The sequence below is a fragment of the Mustela lutreola genome, chromosome 6 (genome assembly GCF_030435805.1).
Source record: "Mustela lutreola isolate mMusLut2 chromosome 6, mMusLut2.pri, whole genome shotgun sequence".
NCBI classification, from domain to species: Eukaryota; Metazoa; Chordata; class Mammalia; order Carnivora; family Mustelidae; genus Mustela; species Mustela lutreola.
Window position 1 is genome coordinate 133343017 of NC_081295.1, and position 20671 is coordinate 133363687.

At 43.9% G+C, this 20671-nt stretch overlaps 1 protein-coding gene across 1 annotated transcript; it reads left to right on the forward strand.

Moving 5' to 3' along the window:
* Positions 1–252: 252 nt before the first annotated feature.
* FOXQ1 (forkhead box Q1) lies at positions 253–1622 on the forward strand. The gene has a single exon (XM_059179103.1). It carries the CDS (start codon positions 253–255, stop codon positions 1474–1476), a length of 1224 nt encoding a protein of 407 aa, XP_059035086.1. The 3' UTR covers positions 1477–1622.
* Positions 1623–20671: the final 19049 nt, after the last annotated feature.

Consider the following 20671-nt stretch of genomic DNA (forward strand, 5'->3'; position numbering starts at 1 on the left):
AGTACCCACCCAACTCCTTCCTCTCCGCCCCTCTTAGTTCACCCAATAAGCACAACTCCTCCAAAAAAAATTTCAGCGGAAGAAGCCTCTTCAACGGAAAAGTGACTGTCTCTCGCAAGAAGAGGGAGAGCTCCCAGGAAAGAAAGGCGAAGACCCCTGGCCTCGAGATCTCCATTCCAGCCCCCCGCACCAGCTTCCCAAGGCCACGCGAAGGAAAGGGTACGGCCCAGGGCAGGGACAGGGTGCGCGGGCATGAAGTTGGAGGTGTTTGACCCCCGCGCGGCCCACGGGGACAAGCCGGTTAGTGATCTGGAGGGTGCAGGCGGGAGCAACGCGCCATCTCCGCTGTCGGCAGCTGGCGACGACTCCTTGGGCTCGGACGGGGACTGTGCGGCCAACAGCCCCGCGGCGGGCAACGGCGCCGCGGAGCTGGCGGGCGGTGGCGAGCCAAGCCCAGGCGGGGGACCGGGCGAGGAGGAGGAGGGCCCAGCGGTGGCTGCGGCGGCGGGGCACGCGGAGGCCTGCGCGGTGGGGCCGGGTGCGGGGAGCGCGGTGGGCGGCGAGGGCGCGCGCAGCAAGCCCTACACTCGGCGGCCCAAGCCCCCGTACTCATACATCGCGCTCATCGCCATGGCTATCCGCGACTCGGCGGGCGGGCGCCTGACGCTGGCCGAGATCAACGAGTACCTCATGGGCAAGTTCCCCTTCTTCCGCGGCAGCTACACGGGCTGGCGCAACTCGGTGCGACACAACCTCTCGCTCAACGACTGCTTCGTCAAGGTGCTGCGCGACCCCTCGCGGCCCTGGGGCAAGGACAACTACTGGATGCTCAACCCGAACAGCGAGTACACCTTCGCCGACGGGGTCTTCCGCCGCCGCCGCAAGCGCCTCAGTCACCGGGCGGCGGCCCCCGCACCTGGGCTTCGGCCCGAGGAGGCCGCTGCCCACCCCCCTGCCGCACCCCCGCCGCCCGCACCCGCCGCCCCGGCTTCTCCCCGCGCGCGCTCGCCTGCCCGCCAAGAGGGGCGCTCCAGCCCGGCGGGCAAGTTCTCCAGTTCCTTCGCCATAGACAGCATCCTCAGCAAACCCTTCCGCAGCCGCCGCGACGGGGAAGCGGTCCCCGGGGCGCGCCTGCCGTGGGGCGCCTCGCCCTGCCCGCCGCTGCCCACATATCCCGCATTACTCCCCGGCGCCTCTGGAGGGGCTCTGCTGCCGCTGTGCGCGTATGGGACGTCCGAGCCGGCGTTGCTGGCCGCTCGCGGAACCGACGCGCAGCCCGCGGTGCCACCCGCCGCACCTCACCTCCTGCTCGCGCCCCTCTCCTCCTCGGCCCCAGCCAAGCCGTTTCGAGGCCCGGTGGCCGGCGGCGGCGCGCACCTGTACTGCCCCCTGCGGCTGCCCGCGGCCCTGCAGGCGTCCTCGGTCTGTGGCCCCGGCACGCACCTGCCTTACCCAGTGGAGACGCTTCTGGCCTGAACAGAGCCGCGGAGCCCCCCAAAGGTGGGCGCCTTTGGGGAGGCAGGAAACGCAGGCCGGGGCTTTGTATTTTTCTAGACAGACAAAAAAAAAGAGAGAGAGACGTTAATAGAAAAGTCTCCATCAAACGTGCCTTAAAGCTAAAGCATTTTTGACATAAGTGTTCAAATTTAATTCAGATTATTTTTCATCTTTTGTGACTTTACAGAAGACCAAACCAGTTCGCCATAATTGTTTTAGGTTCTTGACCAAGCCTGTCCTTCCCTCACTTCACAAAGACTTTTCCTATCTTCTTACTCCCCCTTATTCCTATTTTTGTCGCACCTTCTATTGATTTGTCCCTTTAAAAAAAAAAAAATCAGGGAACCATTCCATAGGATAAATGATATGACTACTATATGGGGTTTAATGGCCCCTGCTCCATGTAAGTATGTGGCATTTATAGGCATGACTGAGTGTGAGAGAGGTGTCAGAGAATCTGCAGTCATTTCTCTGCTATTGACCAATGCTTCACTGTGCCAAAAGATTTTAAAAAAAAAAAAAAAAGTTGGGTTTTGTAATTAAATTATTTATATATTTTTGAGACCTGAATTGAAAATGTTGCAGGCAACGGGCTACAGCTTTATTAGTGGTTCGGTGATCTCTACCTGTGGTCTCCTTGGGCCAAGCAATTTCTTTAAAGGGAATGTTAGCATTATGTATGTGGGGTGCCAGGACCACTGCCACCTGAAAGCAAGTGTGATTTTTTATTTTTAATATTATTTTATTTGTGTCTGTACATATTCATGTATAAATTTTATGAAACCCAGGCATAGTGCTTATTTTTAATAAAATTCACAACTGACTTTAACACTTTGTGATGGTGGGTTGCAGATGCAGAATTTTTTACATTCCTTCCACCCTGCCCTTGCCAAGAAAATGGGTTTAGGTTGGACTCTCAAAAAACTTCCAATGGAGTCAAACAATTTCTTGAATAATTCAATAAAGGTAAAGTCAGAGTGCAGGTTACCTCACCTAAACAATTACCCTACAAATCTCCAGGATGGGACTTCTGTCAACATGATTTCTTAAACTTCAAACCAATGACCTCTATGAAAACTCACTTAAGAGTTACCAGAACAAATGATAAGGTGTGTGCCCCTTTCCTTCAAGAATGCTTTAGCAGACAAATTGAGCTATTAGCAAGCTTTTATAGTCAAGCAGGCATTTTTAAATAAGTTGGATCTGACTTGGAGCTCAAAAAGCTGGAAACAATCTTGGCATAAGACTATCTTAATACACCAAAGATTTCTTTAGGGCAGTTTTAAAAGCAACTTAAAAGCCAATGATTTTTGTCAAAATGAAACGTTTTTAGGAATGCAAATTTAATCTGTTTATGAACGAATCAGTAGTTGTTGGTTTTTGTTTGTTTTTTTTTTCCACTCGTATGAGGATAGCATTTTTAGAGGTGGGGATGCCAGGCCTATTTCAGTTGTGATCTGAAGAGAAAACATCACCTCAGATGGGGCAAAGACAGTATCTCACAGTAAAAAGGGAAGGTTTTGATCAGAGCAAGTATGAACAGTGTGGACACCTGTTGTTCCGTAAATTCAGAGGCAGTGGGGCTCTAACAATTTATGGATTGCAATATTCTAAAGACTAATGCAAAGAACAAGAGATTCAGAATCTAGAAATTTAGGCCCTATTCTTGTTCTTGAAGTTCTTCTGCAGATCTAATCTAATTTTAGACAAGAGAATGATTTAGGGTTTACATATTGTGAGGTGGGGAAAAGAAAGTGGGATTTATTTCAGGATGCTGTCTTTAGACAGAAATGGGGGGGACCCCATCTGCAAGTCTAGTAACAAGTCTTGACAAATTTTGGTGGTATCTACTTAGTAATCATGAAGAGTGTTAATAATAGGGTTGAATTATGGCAAAAGGTAGACACTGAAGTGGAGATTTGCACCCACAAGGCCAATAATTAGACCGAAAAATAAAACTGAAATGAACTGGGAGTAAAGGGTGGGGAAAGTTCACTGGCCTAAAAATATCAGGACTCATATACTCAATCCTTTGCTTTTTCTCTTGAAAACACACTCAGATTAAAGGCAAGCAAGGAGTCAGACACTTGAGGTGCTTCTGAACTCCAGCAGACCATTTCTCTCCAACTGTGTACCTTGCCTCCAGAGGCAAGGTGCTGTATATTTTTAAATCAGTTTTGGAAAGCCACAATTTTCATTTCTACACTAATACACGACGTCAAGTTTGCAAATGGAGATTTTAAATCGCAGTTTATTTATGGTAAAGAACACAGGGCAATGTAAAAGAGGCAAAGGGAAAGGTAATTTAAAAAAAAGAAAGAAAGAAAGAAAGAAAGAAAGAAAGAAAGAAAGAAAGAAAGAAAGAAAGAAAGAAAGAAAGAAAGAAATCACAGCTATTCTCTCGGGGAAAAAAATCCCTCCTTCCTAATGAAGACTCCGGAGTCCCGCGACCGGGGCCCTCCCCGGCTTCTGGTGCCCAGGTACCCTAAGGTTTTCTAGAGAATGGTCAGAGGCCCCTGAACTTTGTGTGCCTGTACGACCTCCCATGACCACCGCCAACCTCCTACTCCCACGACCAAGCCAGTGGGGGAAGGGGGCAGGATGTGGAGAGATGGAGGGACCTGTGGCTGCCTCTCCTTCCCACTTCTCAGCCTCTCCCAGGTGGGCCGGAGGAGGGCCCAAGGAAAGGGAACCGCACAAGCTGTGGTTTTCGAAATGAAAGTGGAAGAGTTGCGAGCACGCTTTTAGTTCAAGCTATACCCCAGTTCCACCAGAACCGCATCTCGCGGAGGAGACCCCGGCCCTCAGCGACTAAGTTCAATCAGTGCTTGCGCTAAGTCCACCCTCTCCCATGGCCCGCCCTTCCCCCACCCCCACCCCCGCTCGACCCTTGCCTGCCGCGGGGCCGGCCCACCTGTGCAAACACCCAGCAGCCTAGCGCGCAGACCCTGGGGTGGGGGTGGGAGTCTGTTTGGTTTGGGAAACGCCCTTTGATACCTGTCAGGCCTGTGAGGAGCCAGAGATGTGGGCCGAGGGCTCCATGGGTCAGTTTTCAAAGATCCCCTCTTCTGCCCCTGCGTTGGCACTTTTGCGGTGCCTTTTCTACTCACCCCTCCACGACTCAGAAGAACCCCTTCCAGACCAACGTGGACAAACGCGGAGAGAGAAGTGCACAACTGCAAAGCCCAGTCCAGCGGCGCCTCCTCCTACAAGTGCGGGACCTACCCCCATCTGCCTTCCCCACAGCCACGGATCAAGTCCTCCGTTTTGAGGAGCTGAAAAATTCTCTGCGAAGCGATATGCAACATCCTGATAAATCTAAAACCTGCTTTCTACTGTAGAAGAGGACTCTCCTGAATACAGGAGGCATGGGGCCTGGGTGGCGGGGGTGCCGTGGTCCTGTGCCCGGAGGCCCACATTCCACCCATCTCTTTGCCTGTGTGTGTGCCTGGGCAGTGAAAACTTCAGTCATCAAGGGTGATGGCTCACTCCAAGTCCCTTAGCTTACGAATTAAGCCGCCTAACTAAAGTTCCTTGTAGAATTGTTAAGTCAGCTTCTTGATCCCATAGGAATTCTCAAAAAGAAATGAAAAGGGAAAAAAGGAAAAAGGAAAAAAGAAGTCAGAGAAAGCCTCACCCTCAGCTAATGGGTACCCTCTCCATGAGCAACTTGCTGAGCTGGAAGCATCCTTAAGGAGAATTACCTATGCCCACTCTGGTTCCATTGTGGCCCAGTTTCACAAACTGGGCCTTTATCTGCCCCAGGGGATGTGTGATCACATACAAGATACTAAGTTAAATTCATAGACTCCCTTAGGTAGACCCCTAATTTTATAGATGTGAAAACAGGCTCAGAGTAGCTTAAGCATGCTTTCTGGCAGACCCTGGTGGAAACCAAGATCCAACTCCCAGTTCAGAATTCTTTCCACTGTAACACAATTATCTGGATAATTCAGACCAAAACATACTTTGGCCTGAACCAAGTTGAACTATTCAGATAATTGTCTCAAGCCACTTTTATTACAATGGTAGACAGATTTCTCAAACTGGTAGACAGTTTCTTTTATTACTAAGACCTTGCCACCCACCACTACCACCATCATAATTTGTCCTTTCCTGGAAGAATATGTCCACACCTCACCTGAGAGACCTGGATGGGAAGTGTGTTAGACCCGATAGCTTTAATGTATAGATAGATTAGATAGATGGCTACCACAGTGGAATTTGGCAACTGCTTTCTCTCACTTCTGCAGAGTGCCAAGTGCTTGCCCCTACTGAAGATAGCAAGCACAATTCTGTGTTGAGAAAGAAGGATCTCTAGAGAATGCAGTACCTGCTCTCTGGTGACGAGCACTAACAGATGGGCCCTCCATTATGCACACCTCTCCTACTTTTCCATACCAGGAAAAGTAACAAAATAACAAAAATGGCCTCTTTCCCACATGAGAAAGAAACTAGAACCTCTTAAAATTATCTTCCTTCCATTTTTAGTTTTAAAAGATGCCAACTCAATCCAACACATAACTGACAACTTTCTGAGGTATTAAGGGACTTTGTTGGTGATCAAGCATACAAGGATATTGTTCCTCTATTTTACTATTTTTTTTAACTCTTTAGATCAAGATAAGCTGAGCTTTGCCTTGGTTCCAGAAATTAGACCCTAAGTATCCTTCAGTAAATATTTCCTGCTTTCAAATACCACAGTATTTCTCTCTTAAATAGCAAACTTTATGGTTCTCTAATGAAACCATTAAACTTTTGTTATGCTTTAACAACATAATTTGTTAATTCTTAATGTTGTCAACAAATGGCCCTAATAAGTATCTTCTAAGAAGATCATGATCAAAAACATAAAAATGTAGCTCTCCCCAGATCTGAGGTCCTCTTTCAAATTGGCAAAGATTCCAGTGTCATGAAATGCTGGTTGTTGTGCAATAGTTTCTGCACTGTATCTGTTCGGCATTATTAAGATGGATGGGTGATTAGAAGCAAATGTTGTTCCTGTCATTTGCCAACTTACACACAGACTGGAAGAGAGAACTGTATTGACCTTCATTTTTGGTGAACTACAGCCAAACATAAACATTAACATAATACCACATTTCCCTTACCACTCCTGGACCCTCTTTGCAGCTCTTTTCAGGAAAAGTTCAACTTAGAAGATTTGCCATAACTGAGCTTTTTTATCACATCTGTTTGAAGCCCAAAATAATATACATATTCAACATCCTTGACATGTATTTGTTGTTTCTGACCACCAATTTCTAACCATTAAGGGAAAAGGTAGAAAAGTTTCCCAACCTTTGGTGGCTGTGCTCACTGTAGTTATATGTCTGGTAATGCTCAAAATCACAAAAGTGGTCAATTCAAAAAAGAACTCAGAATGCAATCTCAAAGAAGACCTGAGACTAAATTCTGGCTCTGTCTCTCACAGCTGTGTGACCTTGGGAAAATGGGTCATCCCTCTAAGACTCAGTAGGACAAGGGGATTGAGCTAGAATATACCATGGTTCCCAGCCATGAAAACTTGTATAGAATGTCAGAGATGTCAGTGCAAATGGATGCCTTTTCTTCCCCTTCTCTTCCCTTCAACTCGGGATCAAATATATATTTCAGAGACAAGTTTCATATTAACAATATTCAACATAATTGAAATACTATAGACATTGCAAAACATATTGGAGACCATCAGGGTACAGAGCACATATACAACTTGTCATTCTCATGGATCATAACATATATTTCCGATAACATTTTTCCCCCACTGCATTCTCAACAACATAATTTTTGCACAAAATCCCAGATTTGAGAATTAGGTATAAAACACCAGCATACTTATTTCAGTCGGGAAAGCAAGGCTGAGAGAGTTTGAGCTATTCTCAAGAGGTTTCATTATAAGCTAAGCATCTAGGGCTGTTTTCCTGGCTTTGATGGCCCCCAGGCCAGTGCTCAAATCCTGGGATGAGAGGATCAGATCAGCCCTTCATTTGTTTAGTTAAGAACAAAGTCCAAAGATGCCAAAGGCGATTCTCCGGGCAGCAAAGTCAATGCAACCTAAAAATTCAATTAATACAAAAACGTACCTGTGTTTAAGTGTGTACAAATAGAACATGGAAATAATAACGTTAAACACCAACATAAAATAAATATGGGGACACGAAAGGAAGGCAAATCTGGAAATTAGAGAAAAGCCCTAGAAATATGAAACTAAATGCTAATAATTATTATTACTTAATAAGGCATCTTCCAGGTATATTCTCAGGCTCAGGGAAAGCATGAATGACTAGAGTTACACGATTCTTACAGATAGACCCACACTCATTTGGAGGAACTGGTTTTTTTCTGGGGTAGTCAACAGGGGAATAACCTGCCCCTGGTCCTAACACCCTGATTTTCTTTTGGTGAGCCACGTCTCCCCACAGTGTGTTATTCTGTGTGTTATGCTCTCCAGCTTAAGGCAGGCCAGGCAGGCCTTCTCTTCTCTAGGACTCTGGACTTGGAGCAATAAGATTCAAGGGCCAAACATGAACTGGGTTAATTTGTCCCTGCTGTCCCCAGTGAGATGGTCCATTCTTTCCTGCTAAGAAACCCCTGGAGGCACCCTGGCTCTTCTCCTTTCTAGAAGAATCCTTCCAACCAAGTCCTGCTTTGCCCACATTAGTTAAGTTATCTGTCATTCTCACAGTTCTATGCAGTCAAGGCAGACACAGTTAAAGACAGCCAAGATGGCCTTCGTACTCTTGCCCATTTCATTTGGGAACTCTTCTCCTCTTCCTGGCCCTCCTTGGACACACAGTGCTGTGGGAAGATATGGGTGACACAGAAACTGGGGGGAAATGTCACATGGGTGTCACATCGGTGACAGAGAGTCAGTGACAGGCAACTCTCTCCTCTCTGGGAAACAACCAGCAAAGGTTTGGATAGCTACTCCGGATGACAAAAGCATGAGACTAAGTTTATCCACAAGGGGACCCTCTAAATATCAAGCTGAGTGGAAGGAACCAGTCCCAAAAGTTTACATCCATACAATTCCAATTATATATATGACATTCTGAAAAAGAGACAGAAATCAGATCAGTATTTACCAGGTGCTGGGATTGGGGAACTTAAAGGAACACGTGGGATTACTGAGGTGATAGAAGTAATCTACATCATCATCATGAAAGTGGCTTCATGATTATAGATGTTGGTCAAAGCTCAATGCTGTATACCTAAAAAATCTATGTTGCTGTATGTACATTCTACTTCAATCACCCTGACTTATAAAATAAATGCACAGAGAGTAAATGCTAAGACTTATTATATGATCCAAACTAGTGACATTTCCCAATAACAGCTTAAGTTAAAAGAAATAAAGACTTATTTATAAATTTCAGCTAACTAGAACTAGTTAGGAGAATATTTTCTGAGGAAAGATAAACTTTCCAGTGCCTCTTAAGTCCTACGTGGCCCTCAGCTGTCCCCTTCCCACTGTGGGCAAGGCAGCATTGGTGCCCACTCCACTTCAACATGGGAATGATCTCAAGGACCACCATTGAAAAGAGACATCATGCCAGGACTTACCCTACATGTGATCTTCCCACATTTAGACAAATTGTTTTCTTCACCTGGCCTGTTAGCTGAGAAAGGCCAAGGGGCTATGAGCCATCAACCCAAGTGGAAAAGAAGTCCTACTTTCTCCCTGAAGCCTGGATTAATTCACCAAGCAACTCCTGGGGGGTGCTGCCAACTCTAAGACCTGGATCAAAGCCTAATACCCCTGAAAAGAGAGGTCATCAAAAGACCCAAAAGGGAACTACCAGGACTATGTGACTGCCCAAACCTATCAAATACATCTACCAATACTAAATGAAAGAGATCCCACAGGCATAATTTATTCCCTTTGCTCTCTGACACCTACCTACACCCCAATTCTGTAATCACAAGTGTCAGAATGTTGAGGAAATGTTGAGCAAACTGGACACTTTTGACCCCTCACAGCAGTTACACAAGTCAGCAATCTGAAACAAGATAATTATTAGTTCTCATATTTATTAGCTGAACCCTTTTGAGTAATAGCCTCTGGGGATATTTTATATATGCAATAAAAGACTTCATCATTGTTAAGTGCAAAATGATGTGGCTCATCTGGGATTTGTGCTGAAGCAAAACCTTTGGTCCATGCAGTGGCTTTGCTTAATTCAAGAAAGGTAAGAGCTGTGACTTGACCCTTCTCCACTCCTGTGCACAACTCTAGTGTCTGCCTTGTAAGTACTTTTTGAACTTAGAGGTTTGAAGTTAGTAAAAGATATGGACCAATTTGGATACAGTAAAGTTAAATCTGAGCCCATATTTTCCAATTTGTAACCTCAGAATGACTTGTGACTATAAAGAGATGCCTGATGGCCCAAGTTACTTCTGTGCCCATGGGCAGAGTCAAAGTGCTTGAGTTCACAGGTTTGGCCTTTGAAACAAAGTTTGTCCAATTGGGCTTTCTTAATGAGTCACAGGAAATCAAAACTAGTGGATCTTTTAGTCATAGTTGATTCAACTAAATCAAGGCCTAGTCCTTATCTAGGGCCAACGGCTGGTTGTTCACACAGAGTGATTTATGGAGGGAGTCAAAATGCTCTGCCAGGTAAGATCTCTCTCCCTACACTTTTCCCACCAGCTCACAACCATCCCTCTGGCTTATTTTGCTGTCTGAAGTATTACTATTTAAATCCATTGAGTTATGTAATAAAAATGGGGCATAAGAACCACTAAAAGAAAAAGAAATGGGGAAAGGGGAGCGGAAGACGGATGCGATCACTGTTCCATTATAGACACAACTTGCCCTTTCTCACACATTTACTAATTGCAAGGCCCAAGTAGACCAGCTTTCTGGCCTCAGAGTTCTCGTGTTCTATACACAAAATACCATCCATCTGTAGAAAACATAAATGTCAGAGTCTTCAGAAAAATTCCTGGTGCCAACCTTAACTTTTGTCATCTTTTTTTAAAGATTTTATTTATTTATTTGAGACAGAAAGGGCACAAGCGGAGACAAGGGTCAGAGGGAGAGGGAGAAGCAGACTCTACACTGAGCAGGAAGCCCAATGCAGGGCCCAATCCAGGACCCCAAGATTATGATCTGAGCCAAACACAGACACTTAACTGGCTGAGGCACCCAGGTGCCTCTTAACTTTTATCTTCTGTACTTCACTAGGAGAGGTACTGGGTATAAATGAAACACTTCTGGTAAGTAGCAGTAATTCAATTCATACAGTGAATTTGTTGTTAAGTTCTGCTGCCCATTGGCCACAATCAGCCTTCACATTGGTGGTCACTCTTCCTTTGTTCTAGGATGTAATAATACCACATTGTGTACTTGAATAAATTTGCTTTTAAATTCCTTTGACAGATCATTTTTTCTTCCACTTACATCTTTTTACTGAAGTTAGAAAGCAAACCAAAGGGCTTAACAAAATACACAGTCTATATTTAGAACTCAGGCTTCAGGGAAATGGGAGTGATACAGGACAGAACAGGATTATAGAGACTTGGGAAGGAGCCATACCCTGCCCTCCTCTCCCCTCCGGACTCAGCCTGGCTCTTGGGTCAGCCACGGCTCTGAGGTTCTTGTTCCTCAATCCAACTTCAGCTCTCTTTGCCCTTTTGGAGAATGAACATGTGCTGTTAGTACTGAGCACTCCCAGTAGCCAAAGGCAGGCTTTAACTCTAAGTCAAAAGCAATCTAAAGGATAAATGGGATCACTGTAATCAAACATATCAGCTCAAAATCTCTATTCCCTGCCAGACCCAGGGAACAAACCAGTTCAAACAAACTGCTTCTCTGAAATGTTCTGCTAGAGATATCGGTTACTGTCACATCTAAGCGAACTGGTGACTTCATTCAGAAAGTTCCTGTTGCCCACCTGGAGGGATGGAGACCAAGACAATAAATACTCTGAGCTTGGGGGGTAGGGGGAACCTTTCAGCTAGCATCAGAATGACAATAATAAGTTCATGTCACTCTCTTCTTTCATTGAGGGAAAGTCTTTTAGACACTGCAAGTTCTTCTGTGGAGAAACAACCAGTGGGTTAGGCAGTCAGCAATGCACCTGCACCTGCAGGAGTGTAGTGGGCAGACAGGGAAAACACCATGAAATCGGACAGTAGGGCCAGAAAATCCATGGAATGGAGTCTCTGAAATACAGAGCAGGAGACCCAGGAAGGCCTGAGCAGGCAGCCCAGCTCCTTGGCCAGGCCCCCCTGCCTTTGCATGCCAAGCACCAGGGATGGTCACTCAGCCCCTATTAGATGAGGTGCCCCCAGATGCACTCCCAGAGAAGAACGGGAGTACAAATTTATTTAGTCACTGCAAGAAGTATCGGGGGGGGGACAAGGAATTGAGACAGTGAACTGAAGGCAGCAAATAAAGGGTTATCAAGTTAGCAGTAACTAGAGCTTTAAGGAAATACCAGGAGCTGTATAAAATACCTGCCTCAAAAAGATCCTACTAATGACCAGAGGGACAAGGAAGCCATTGGTGAAGAGGTTCTGGTGTTTGTTGAGACAGGGGAGTGTTGACTTCTTGGCATTTCTGGGCTATTGTGCATTAGGCTGAGAGGCTCTCCATGCGTTCAAAAAAAAGCCTTCATGCAGATTCCAGCAACTAAACTCATCTAATCCAGCTCAAGCAGGCCCTGGGAAATTATACACAACAACAACAGACAAATAAACCAACCCACCCTCTTATGGGTCCATATCAGGCTCCTACAGTCAGGAGTGGGATTCTTCAGAAGGACTCTGTTTGGGAATATGATCTCTGATTTGCAACGTTTGCCAATTTCCGTGGTGTAAATACTCCTACCATGGCTTATTTCAAGCCATCGGCAGTCTAGCACCAGACTCACCATTCTTGAGTAGTTAACAATTGGCTGTTATGCTCCAAACTAGCAGCAGACTGTTCTAGCATACCACTGAGCCTGGAATGGGGATTCCTAAGTCATGGGACCCAGGTATAGAGCACTGGCCTTAACCTCATGATTTGCTCTCTCCTGAGGACTGGGTCTCTTGGTCACAGGACCCCCATAATGGAATCCTCAACCCAAAGCAGCTCTTGTGTCTAGGGCTGACTTTTAAAATTCAGGAGTTAACTTCAGGTTTAAGAAGCAATGTAGCATAGTAATTAAAAGCATGGACTCTAAAGCCAGACTGCCTAGGTATGAATCCCAGCTCAACATGTATTATTGTTGTAACCCTGGGCAAGTTACTTAACCTCTCTGTGTCTGTTTCCTCACTCATAAAATGGAAATAATAATGAAAATAATAGTGGTTCTCTCACAAGGTTCTTGTAAAGGTTAACAGCTATTATATGCACAGTGCTTAGAACAGAGCCTGACATATAGTAAGTACCATGTAAAGATAACTTATTACTTAAGAATAGGAACAGTTGATAAGCCAGGACCCTAGTAGCATAATGTTACATTTCCACCAATGGGAGTTTATACCCGAAATTGATCCTGGGAGAGAGAGAGAAAGAGGTGAGAGAAACTTTTCAATGCCTCAATCAATGACACAATCCTTTCAACCCAGGGTCTTAGAAGAGCAGACATACCTCATTTTGGCATTTTCAGAGCCCCAGGCCCAGGTCAAAGCTATTTTTAATAATGGATGCCTTACTTTTCCTTATCTTTCTTTTACATCTATGCCTTTTTTGTCTGTTGTTTGCCTTCAATAAAATAAGGTATTTCCAACTGAATTATGAGAATAGGAAATCCCAAGGTAACATGAAGTTCTTCCATAGAACTTGTTCAATTCCAACCTTGTAAGTACCGCGCGCTAACCGATTGCGCCACTGGAGCCGCAGTTCAATTCCAACCTTTGTGAGCAGCTTCTTATGTGCCAGGCACCTAGCACTGACTGAGAAGCAAGGGCAAAATACAACCTCTGGCCTCCAGGCCTTACTGAGTAGGCAAGTACAGCACCTAGGGTAGTTGTATGCTGGAGGCAGGTCTTCAATGCCATGTGACTATAGGAGGGATGCATCATTCCCACACCTCGGGGAATTTAAAGAGGGCTTTCTGGAAGTAGTGGATACTTCCACTGAAATCTGAACCATTAGTAAGGACCAGAGAATAGAAGGGAAGGTTTTCAGGTGGAGGGAACAGCATATACAAGGGTAGAGAGCCAAGAGACTGCATGACATATCCAGGGAAAAGTAAATTGTCTGCATACATAAGCTGCAGAACCTGCAGTATAAAATAAAAGGAATCTAGAAAGGGAGGAAAATATAAGCCAGATCACAATAGACCTCGGTCGGCATGCTGAGGATAATGGGGAGACTGACTGGGTAATGGAGAGGACACTGGGCTGGTGTGAGACCACCCATGCAGCAACAGCATCAAGAAGGAGTTAATCCTGCTTACACGTGGAAAGAGGAAGAGGACTATGAGTGTGCAGTTGTTCAGTACTTAAGGCAATTCACAAATAAAGGCGGGTTCCACTCACACTATGATAATTTTGTATATCACAATATTTTCATATTTCAATATTTTTGTCACAACAATTTTGTATGTCAATTATAATTGTTACTCAATGAAAATAAAATGTTTGGGGGAAAGTATATTTTTGTAATTTGCTCAATGGCAAATGAGCATAATGAGCTAGCCATGGCCCTGAGTGCAGTGTAGAGTTAGACTTTGAAGATTGTGAATTCGAATTGCCTACAGGACATCTAAGTGAAGCAAGCATGTAAATGGTTAAATATACATGTCTGAAAGATCTGGGCTGGAGATGCAGGTTGGGAAACATCAACACAGATTGTTGTACAATCATGGAAATACATGGTGTCATCAAGGAAGCTGAGCTAGGGTTCTTCATTTGGGGGTGTAACAGACTTCTTTGGGAAACGGTTGAAAGAAATACACAGAAATACCAAATTAAGGGGTGCCTTAAGTGGTGAGCTCTTGATTGCAGCTTGGGTCATGATCTCAGAGTTCTGGGATGGAGCCCCAGGCTGGTCTCCATGCTCAGCAGGGAGTCTTCTTGAGAGTGCCTCTCTCTCTCCCTCTGCTCCTCACCCCATTCACTCTCTTTAAAATAAATAAATAAATTTTTAAAAATACCAAATTACGTCTATATCAAAATGCATATATATGTGGCAGGAGAGAGTTGGGGAGAACACAGCTTCTGACTCACAGTGAAGTGTCCCTGAGCAAAAGAAGAAGACATGAGAGCCAAGTATGTCATGTTTACATTTAAGAGGTGAGTAAAGGAAACTGAAAGGGAGGGAACCAGCAGAATGTGGAATCATGAGAACCAGGAAAAATCATGTTTTATGAAGACAGAAGGTGTCCATTACGGCCAAATAGAGCAGGGAAATCAAGGATAATGTGGTTTGACTTCCCAGCAAGAGGAGCAGTGACCGTGGGAGCAGCAGCACTGCAAAGCAACAGTGGGCGGGCCCGGAGCAATGACTGGAATAGCTCCTCTAAAGAACACTGACTTGGGAGAAGACAGATTAGGGGAAATCTGGAAAAAGAGTCCAGAGAAGATTATTCTTACTTTCAAAGAAAAAAAGAAAGAAAAGCTTGAACAGTCTTAAGTGTTGCTGGAAAAGAGGAGAGAGGAGAGGTTACAGATGCTTGAAAAGAATTAATGAGGGTAGATAGGAGGGCAGTCACAATTTAGATATGATGGGTCAACAGGAGCTAATCACACACACCTGGTCGATGGATGGAGGTCTAAGGACTCCTGCCAGACCTATTTCACCCCTACCCTGACCCCTGATCCTTGTGCAAGCCCTCACTTCAGCCTGAAGCTAACAGTGGGCATCCTGGGAGAAGCTCCCTGTTCCACCCAGGGCTCCACGGGAGCTCTCTTGGGGATAGTTGGAATACCAGGGTGGGGGCAGGGCTGGGGGCTCTTAGGAACCTTAGAGGTAAGTGTGCCACAGCAACAAGAAGATGGCAGAACTGAGAAAGGATTGGTGGGAAGAGAGGGTATGGTGGATCTTGATTCCTTAAGCTGATACGGAATTAAAACTTTCACTGGAAAATTTTCTGCCTCTCATTGTGTCTGCACCTGTCTTTGCAGAAAGAGATACTGTGAAATTGTGGGAAGAGCATGGAGTTTGGGGCCAGATAGTTTGGGGTTAGGTCTCAACTCTGTACTCAATAGTAGTATGATCTTATATTCTACTTAGTCAATCTGAGCTTCTGAGCCTCTGTTTCTTCATTTGTAGAGTGGACGTAATGGAACTGGTCTTGTGGGGCTCATAGGAGGCATTAGGATTAAATTAGAGTACATACACACACAAAAGTTTGTTGACTACAGTACAGTATATGGCACAAATGATAATCAGTATTAATAGTAGTGGTAGTATACCCTTAGCCTCTAATGATGAAATCAAATCCTCATCAATCAACTTAAATTATTATACAAATTACACAGTTTATATGAGACAGGCACTTGGGGAGGAGAGAGTTCTTCAGTATCTTTTAATTAAATTACCTGGAATTTGATTTACAGGATTATATTATTTATGTTGCAAATCAAAGTCATGTTGGTCTTTGCCAACATGCATATCATATCCTTCATGCCAAGAAACACAAACCTGTGGTGTTACTGATTGTGCAATTATTAATTTGGTCTTTAAAGAAGAAATATATTTAGGAAAAAAGGATCACTGAAAACCTAGTAATAGAGTCAATAAGATTTCTTGAACTTCTCCTAAGAATTTTATCTGTTAAACCAAGAAAATTCATGTAGAAATGTCATTACAATGCAAGTAACATAAAAGTTGTATATTTCTTCTTTCCTTTTTGAGCGGAGCTAGATGAATAAAAGAAAAACCGGATTCATCTGCTCAATTGTGTTTTAGCCCACCGATTCTCTGTCTTCATCTCTCATACTGTTAAAGTAAAAATAGGCCCTATTAGCTCTATGGTTTATGCACTTAAACAATTAACCTCGCCTTTTTTTTTTAATATTTTATTTATTTGTTTGACAGAGAGGGAGTGTGAGCAGGAGGAAGAGCTGAGGGAGAAAGAGAGACTCCTCACTGAGCACAGAACCTAACGTGGGTCTCGATCCCAGGACCCTGGGATCATGACCTGAGCCAAAGTCAGACACTTAACTGACTAAGCCACACAGGTACCCCTAACTTCATCTTAAATTTGTGTTTTTCACTTCCTACCAGAACCTTTCAATTTTCCATTTTTCTCCTAATCTTCTTATGCCATCTTCTTTACTGTTTGAGGGCTCCTTCAAAGTATAGCTAAGTATTCTCCTGGCCGAGAAAGGGCCAAATCTTTGATCCAAAAAGTAAAGAGAACAAGGCAGGTTCCTGCCTGAATCCACAAAAAGCCTGTCTGAGTCCTTTCATTTCCAAAGCCTCACTAAGCAGTATGTCACTATTACTAATAGGTTGGTTTGCAAAACTATACAGAGCCAATAGAAATTCTTCAAACTGAATCCCTACCTCACTCCATACACCAAAATAAATGTGTGAAATCACAAAGATTTACTAAAAGCAAAACCTGTAGAGCACTAGAAGAAAGCACAGACGTGCTTGAAGTCTTCCTGATGTAGGCAGGGCTCACTGAAGCCTGGTGCAAACCCTAAATGTTATCTAAGAAAAGGCGGGTAAATTTGACTTCACAGATACTGCAAACTTCTATTCATTTAAAAAACAGACAAATAGGAAACGTACTTGTGACCTCACTGATAAATAAAGGCTAATGATAAATAAAAGCTTTTGTAAACCAGTTTTTAAAATTTCTAAAAACCCAAATGCACAGTGGTCAAGATCAAATAGTTTCCACAAAAAAGAAATGCAAATAATCCATAAAATGTAAAAAATGTTCAATCTTTCATGATTAAAACACAAACTAAAACAACAAGGACTTACCATTTGTTGCCTATTAGCAAACATGTAAAATTCTGATAGAGAATAGAGTTAGTGAAGTTTTGAGGAACTAGGTTGCTCGTACAGTGCTAATGGGATTGTAACTTGGTGCAATCTTTTTACAGAGCAATTTGGCAATATTTATTAATATGTAAAATGCACAAACCCTGTGACCCAGCCATTCCATTGTTAGAACTTTATCCTAAGGATCTGCTATTTCAACTGTGCCAAAAAGTGTGTGTGTGTTAGCATGTTTGCCACAAATTTGCTTATAATCCCCCCAAACTGGAAAAAGCCTTTTAATACCAGTTTAAGGAACTGGTTAAATTAATTAGGATACAACCACACAACGGACTCTAAGAAGTCATGAAGCGACTGGGTGGCTGTCTGCGCCCTGTTTTGGTGTCTGTTGAGTGCCAGGCAGGGAAAGCTGCAGAACAATACACTGTCTGGACCTCTTCATGTTAAAGATCTTTAAGTATACAGTTTGTCTGGATGTATGAATGCTTATATACAGAGGAAATGTTAGGAAACATTTTGAGAAATACTTTAATTGTAATGTTACCTCTGGGTAACTGATATTACCTTACATAGTTTACAATTTAAAAAAATGAAGTTCACTAAAAGCGAAAGAAAACAAAAAGAAAACAAAAGAAATATAGAGGACAAAGGGAAGGCCTAAAAGAAGGAAGGAGGGAGGGGAACAGATAAGAGAGAGACAATAAACACTTTCTGATTCTGAGTGAATGAGCCCTATGTACTTGTTTTGATGGAGACAGGTATTAACACATTTTAAAACTTCAGCATTTTCCCATACTTCACAAACACTACCTTGTTACCTCTTTTATAAATGAAAATAAGGAAGAAGTACCAGACTGCTGGATTTGTCCACACTTTTTCTTGGTCTTTGCAAACCACCTTGGGATAAAGTCCTTACTGAATGTTAGCCAAGGGTGACTCCAGGAAGCCAGACGGCATTTCCTCCCATAATACACAAATTTGTATTTTGCCTGATGTTTTTGTCTCTGTGCCTAGATCCCACAGTGATAGGCGCCACAAAAGTACACAGACGGACAGAGAACTTGCCCTGACTTTGCAGAGAGGAGACAGACATGTGGAGGTCAAGAGGCTCTCTTTTCTAAAGGCCACAGAGCCCATCAGAATTCCAAGGGAGAGTTTTGGCGTCTGGGGCAGATTAGACCGTCAGTCTTTGTCGCGAGAGCATGTGAGGTTTTACCAGATAAAATATCTTTGCTTCGTCCTTATATGATTCTGGTAGCTGACCAGAAGCTACGAGAATTTTTTCTCACTCACTTTTAAAAATTAAAATCATATTTGAGGCTTATTTTAAAAGATAATAGTTTATTGCAGAGGACTTGTTTTTTAAAGAATTGGTTTTCTAAAACTGATTTCAGGACAGCTGTTTTTCCTTTTTTTTTTTTTTTTTTTTTACTTTTCTATAGGAAAGGAGAAACGTTTAGACCTACCACAGGGCCATTTGAAGGAGGCCAAAATTCTCTAGAAAAGCAGATGGGACCTCCTCAGCACCCTGCTCCTACCCTGCCTGTACTCGGTTTCTAGCCCCACGCTGAACTCTGCAACCATGACCGAAGCTTACAAAATATTCTTTTAGTACTCGACAGTTTAAATATTAACGAGCATGTAAAGCTACTGGGGGTAAAAGCCTGGGGCCTGTAATAAGAAGCAAGCCTCTGCTGGCTTCGGTAATTACTTATTACGCAACTGCAGGCCGCAGTCATGGCTTTCTGAAGATTACACACTTCCAGCAGCTTTGGCATGAGGGCCCCACTCTGCCCGGGTTGCATAAGCTTTCTCATAGCATCATAATTAGTCATTAAGAAGCAGAACAAAGGGCCATTCTGACACCGGGGCTCTCTAATACTATATGAATTTGCTTTCCGGAAAGGAGACATTTCTTGCACATTCTCTCCTAGAATAGTGTCAGGGGATTAGGAAGGAAAGTGGGGGGTGTGGGGAGAAGAAGGTGGGTCAGTTTGTTGCAGATCACAGACTCCGTGGGGATTTTCAGTTCCTGCTGTTGTGTTTCTCATTGTTGTAGCCACTGTGTTAAATCTCCCACCAAATCAAAACGTTCCATTCTGACCCCACCAGCCTTGGCTTACCAATTGGGACTGTGCCTCCCGTCAGGCCTCTGAACATCCTTGATTTCTAGTCCTATTCCCGTCAGGCCTCTGAACATCCTTGATTTCTAGTCCTATTCCAGGCTTTCTTGGTCAGCAAAATCACTGTCTTCTTGTGCTGCACATGTTATTTTTCAATGGACTAAATCTTTGTGAAATTTGGATTCCAAAGTATCGATGCCCTGGTTACTTCTAATTAAATGAATATAGAGGGGCGCTTGGGTGGCTCAGTTGGGTAAGTAAGCATTTGCCTTTGGCTAAGGTCATGATCCAAGGGTCCTGAGATAGGACTCCCTGCTCAGCCTGCTTCTCTCTCTTCCTCTGCCTCTCCCCCAGCTTATGCTCTCTCTCTCACTCTCTCTCAAATAAATAAAATCTTTTAAAAGATCAAATAAATTTTAAAAATAAATGAATATAGAGAACTTGAATTTTGGTGGTAGAGAATTAATTAGAAATAATCTAGTCTAGTCCACTGATCTACAAATGAAGGAATGGAGGCCAGAGAAGTCAAGAAGTGAGCTTACACACATTTTGGGGACCAAAGGAAGGAACTTGGCTTTACCCTTATTATTGGAATACATAGCTAACCTCACGTGTTTTCTTTGTTTCCTGTAAGAATTCAGGATCTACCTAAAACCTCCACCCAACTTGTTCATGCACAGCCCTGTGTACGGGCTAAAAGATAATCGTGGCAACAGTGCAGCCTGCAGGTAAGTTTGAAGATAACAGCAGTGCACCTGGAGAGGAGCCCAGGCCTTCAGAAAGCCTAAACCCCCCTGCCCCCCCCCCCACAATAGTGCCCAAAGAACCTGGAGAGATGGTATTAAAGAGGCACACTTAGGTTTTGGACTGTAATGGTGGAGCCAAAGAAGTGGTTTGTCATTCAGAATTACACTTGGCAAAGTTTCCTGAGGAAAAAGTTTAATTTCCCACAATACTGCCCAGAGAATTGAATGTTTTCACCTGTGCTTTATGGTTGAGGTCCATAAGGATAGAAAATGTCCCATAAGCCACTCGGTCTCCTCCTTCTGCTGCTGTCACCACTCACTCATGGGGCTTGCTAATGACTAAGAGGTACTCCAAGTTGACAAGAGAAAAACAGTCTTTCACATTAAACTCGTTTTCCTTATATAAGAGT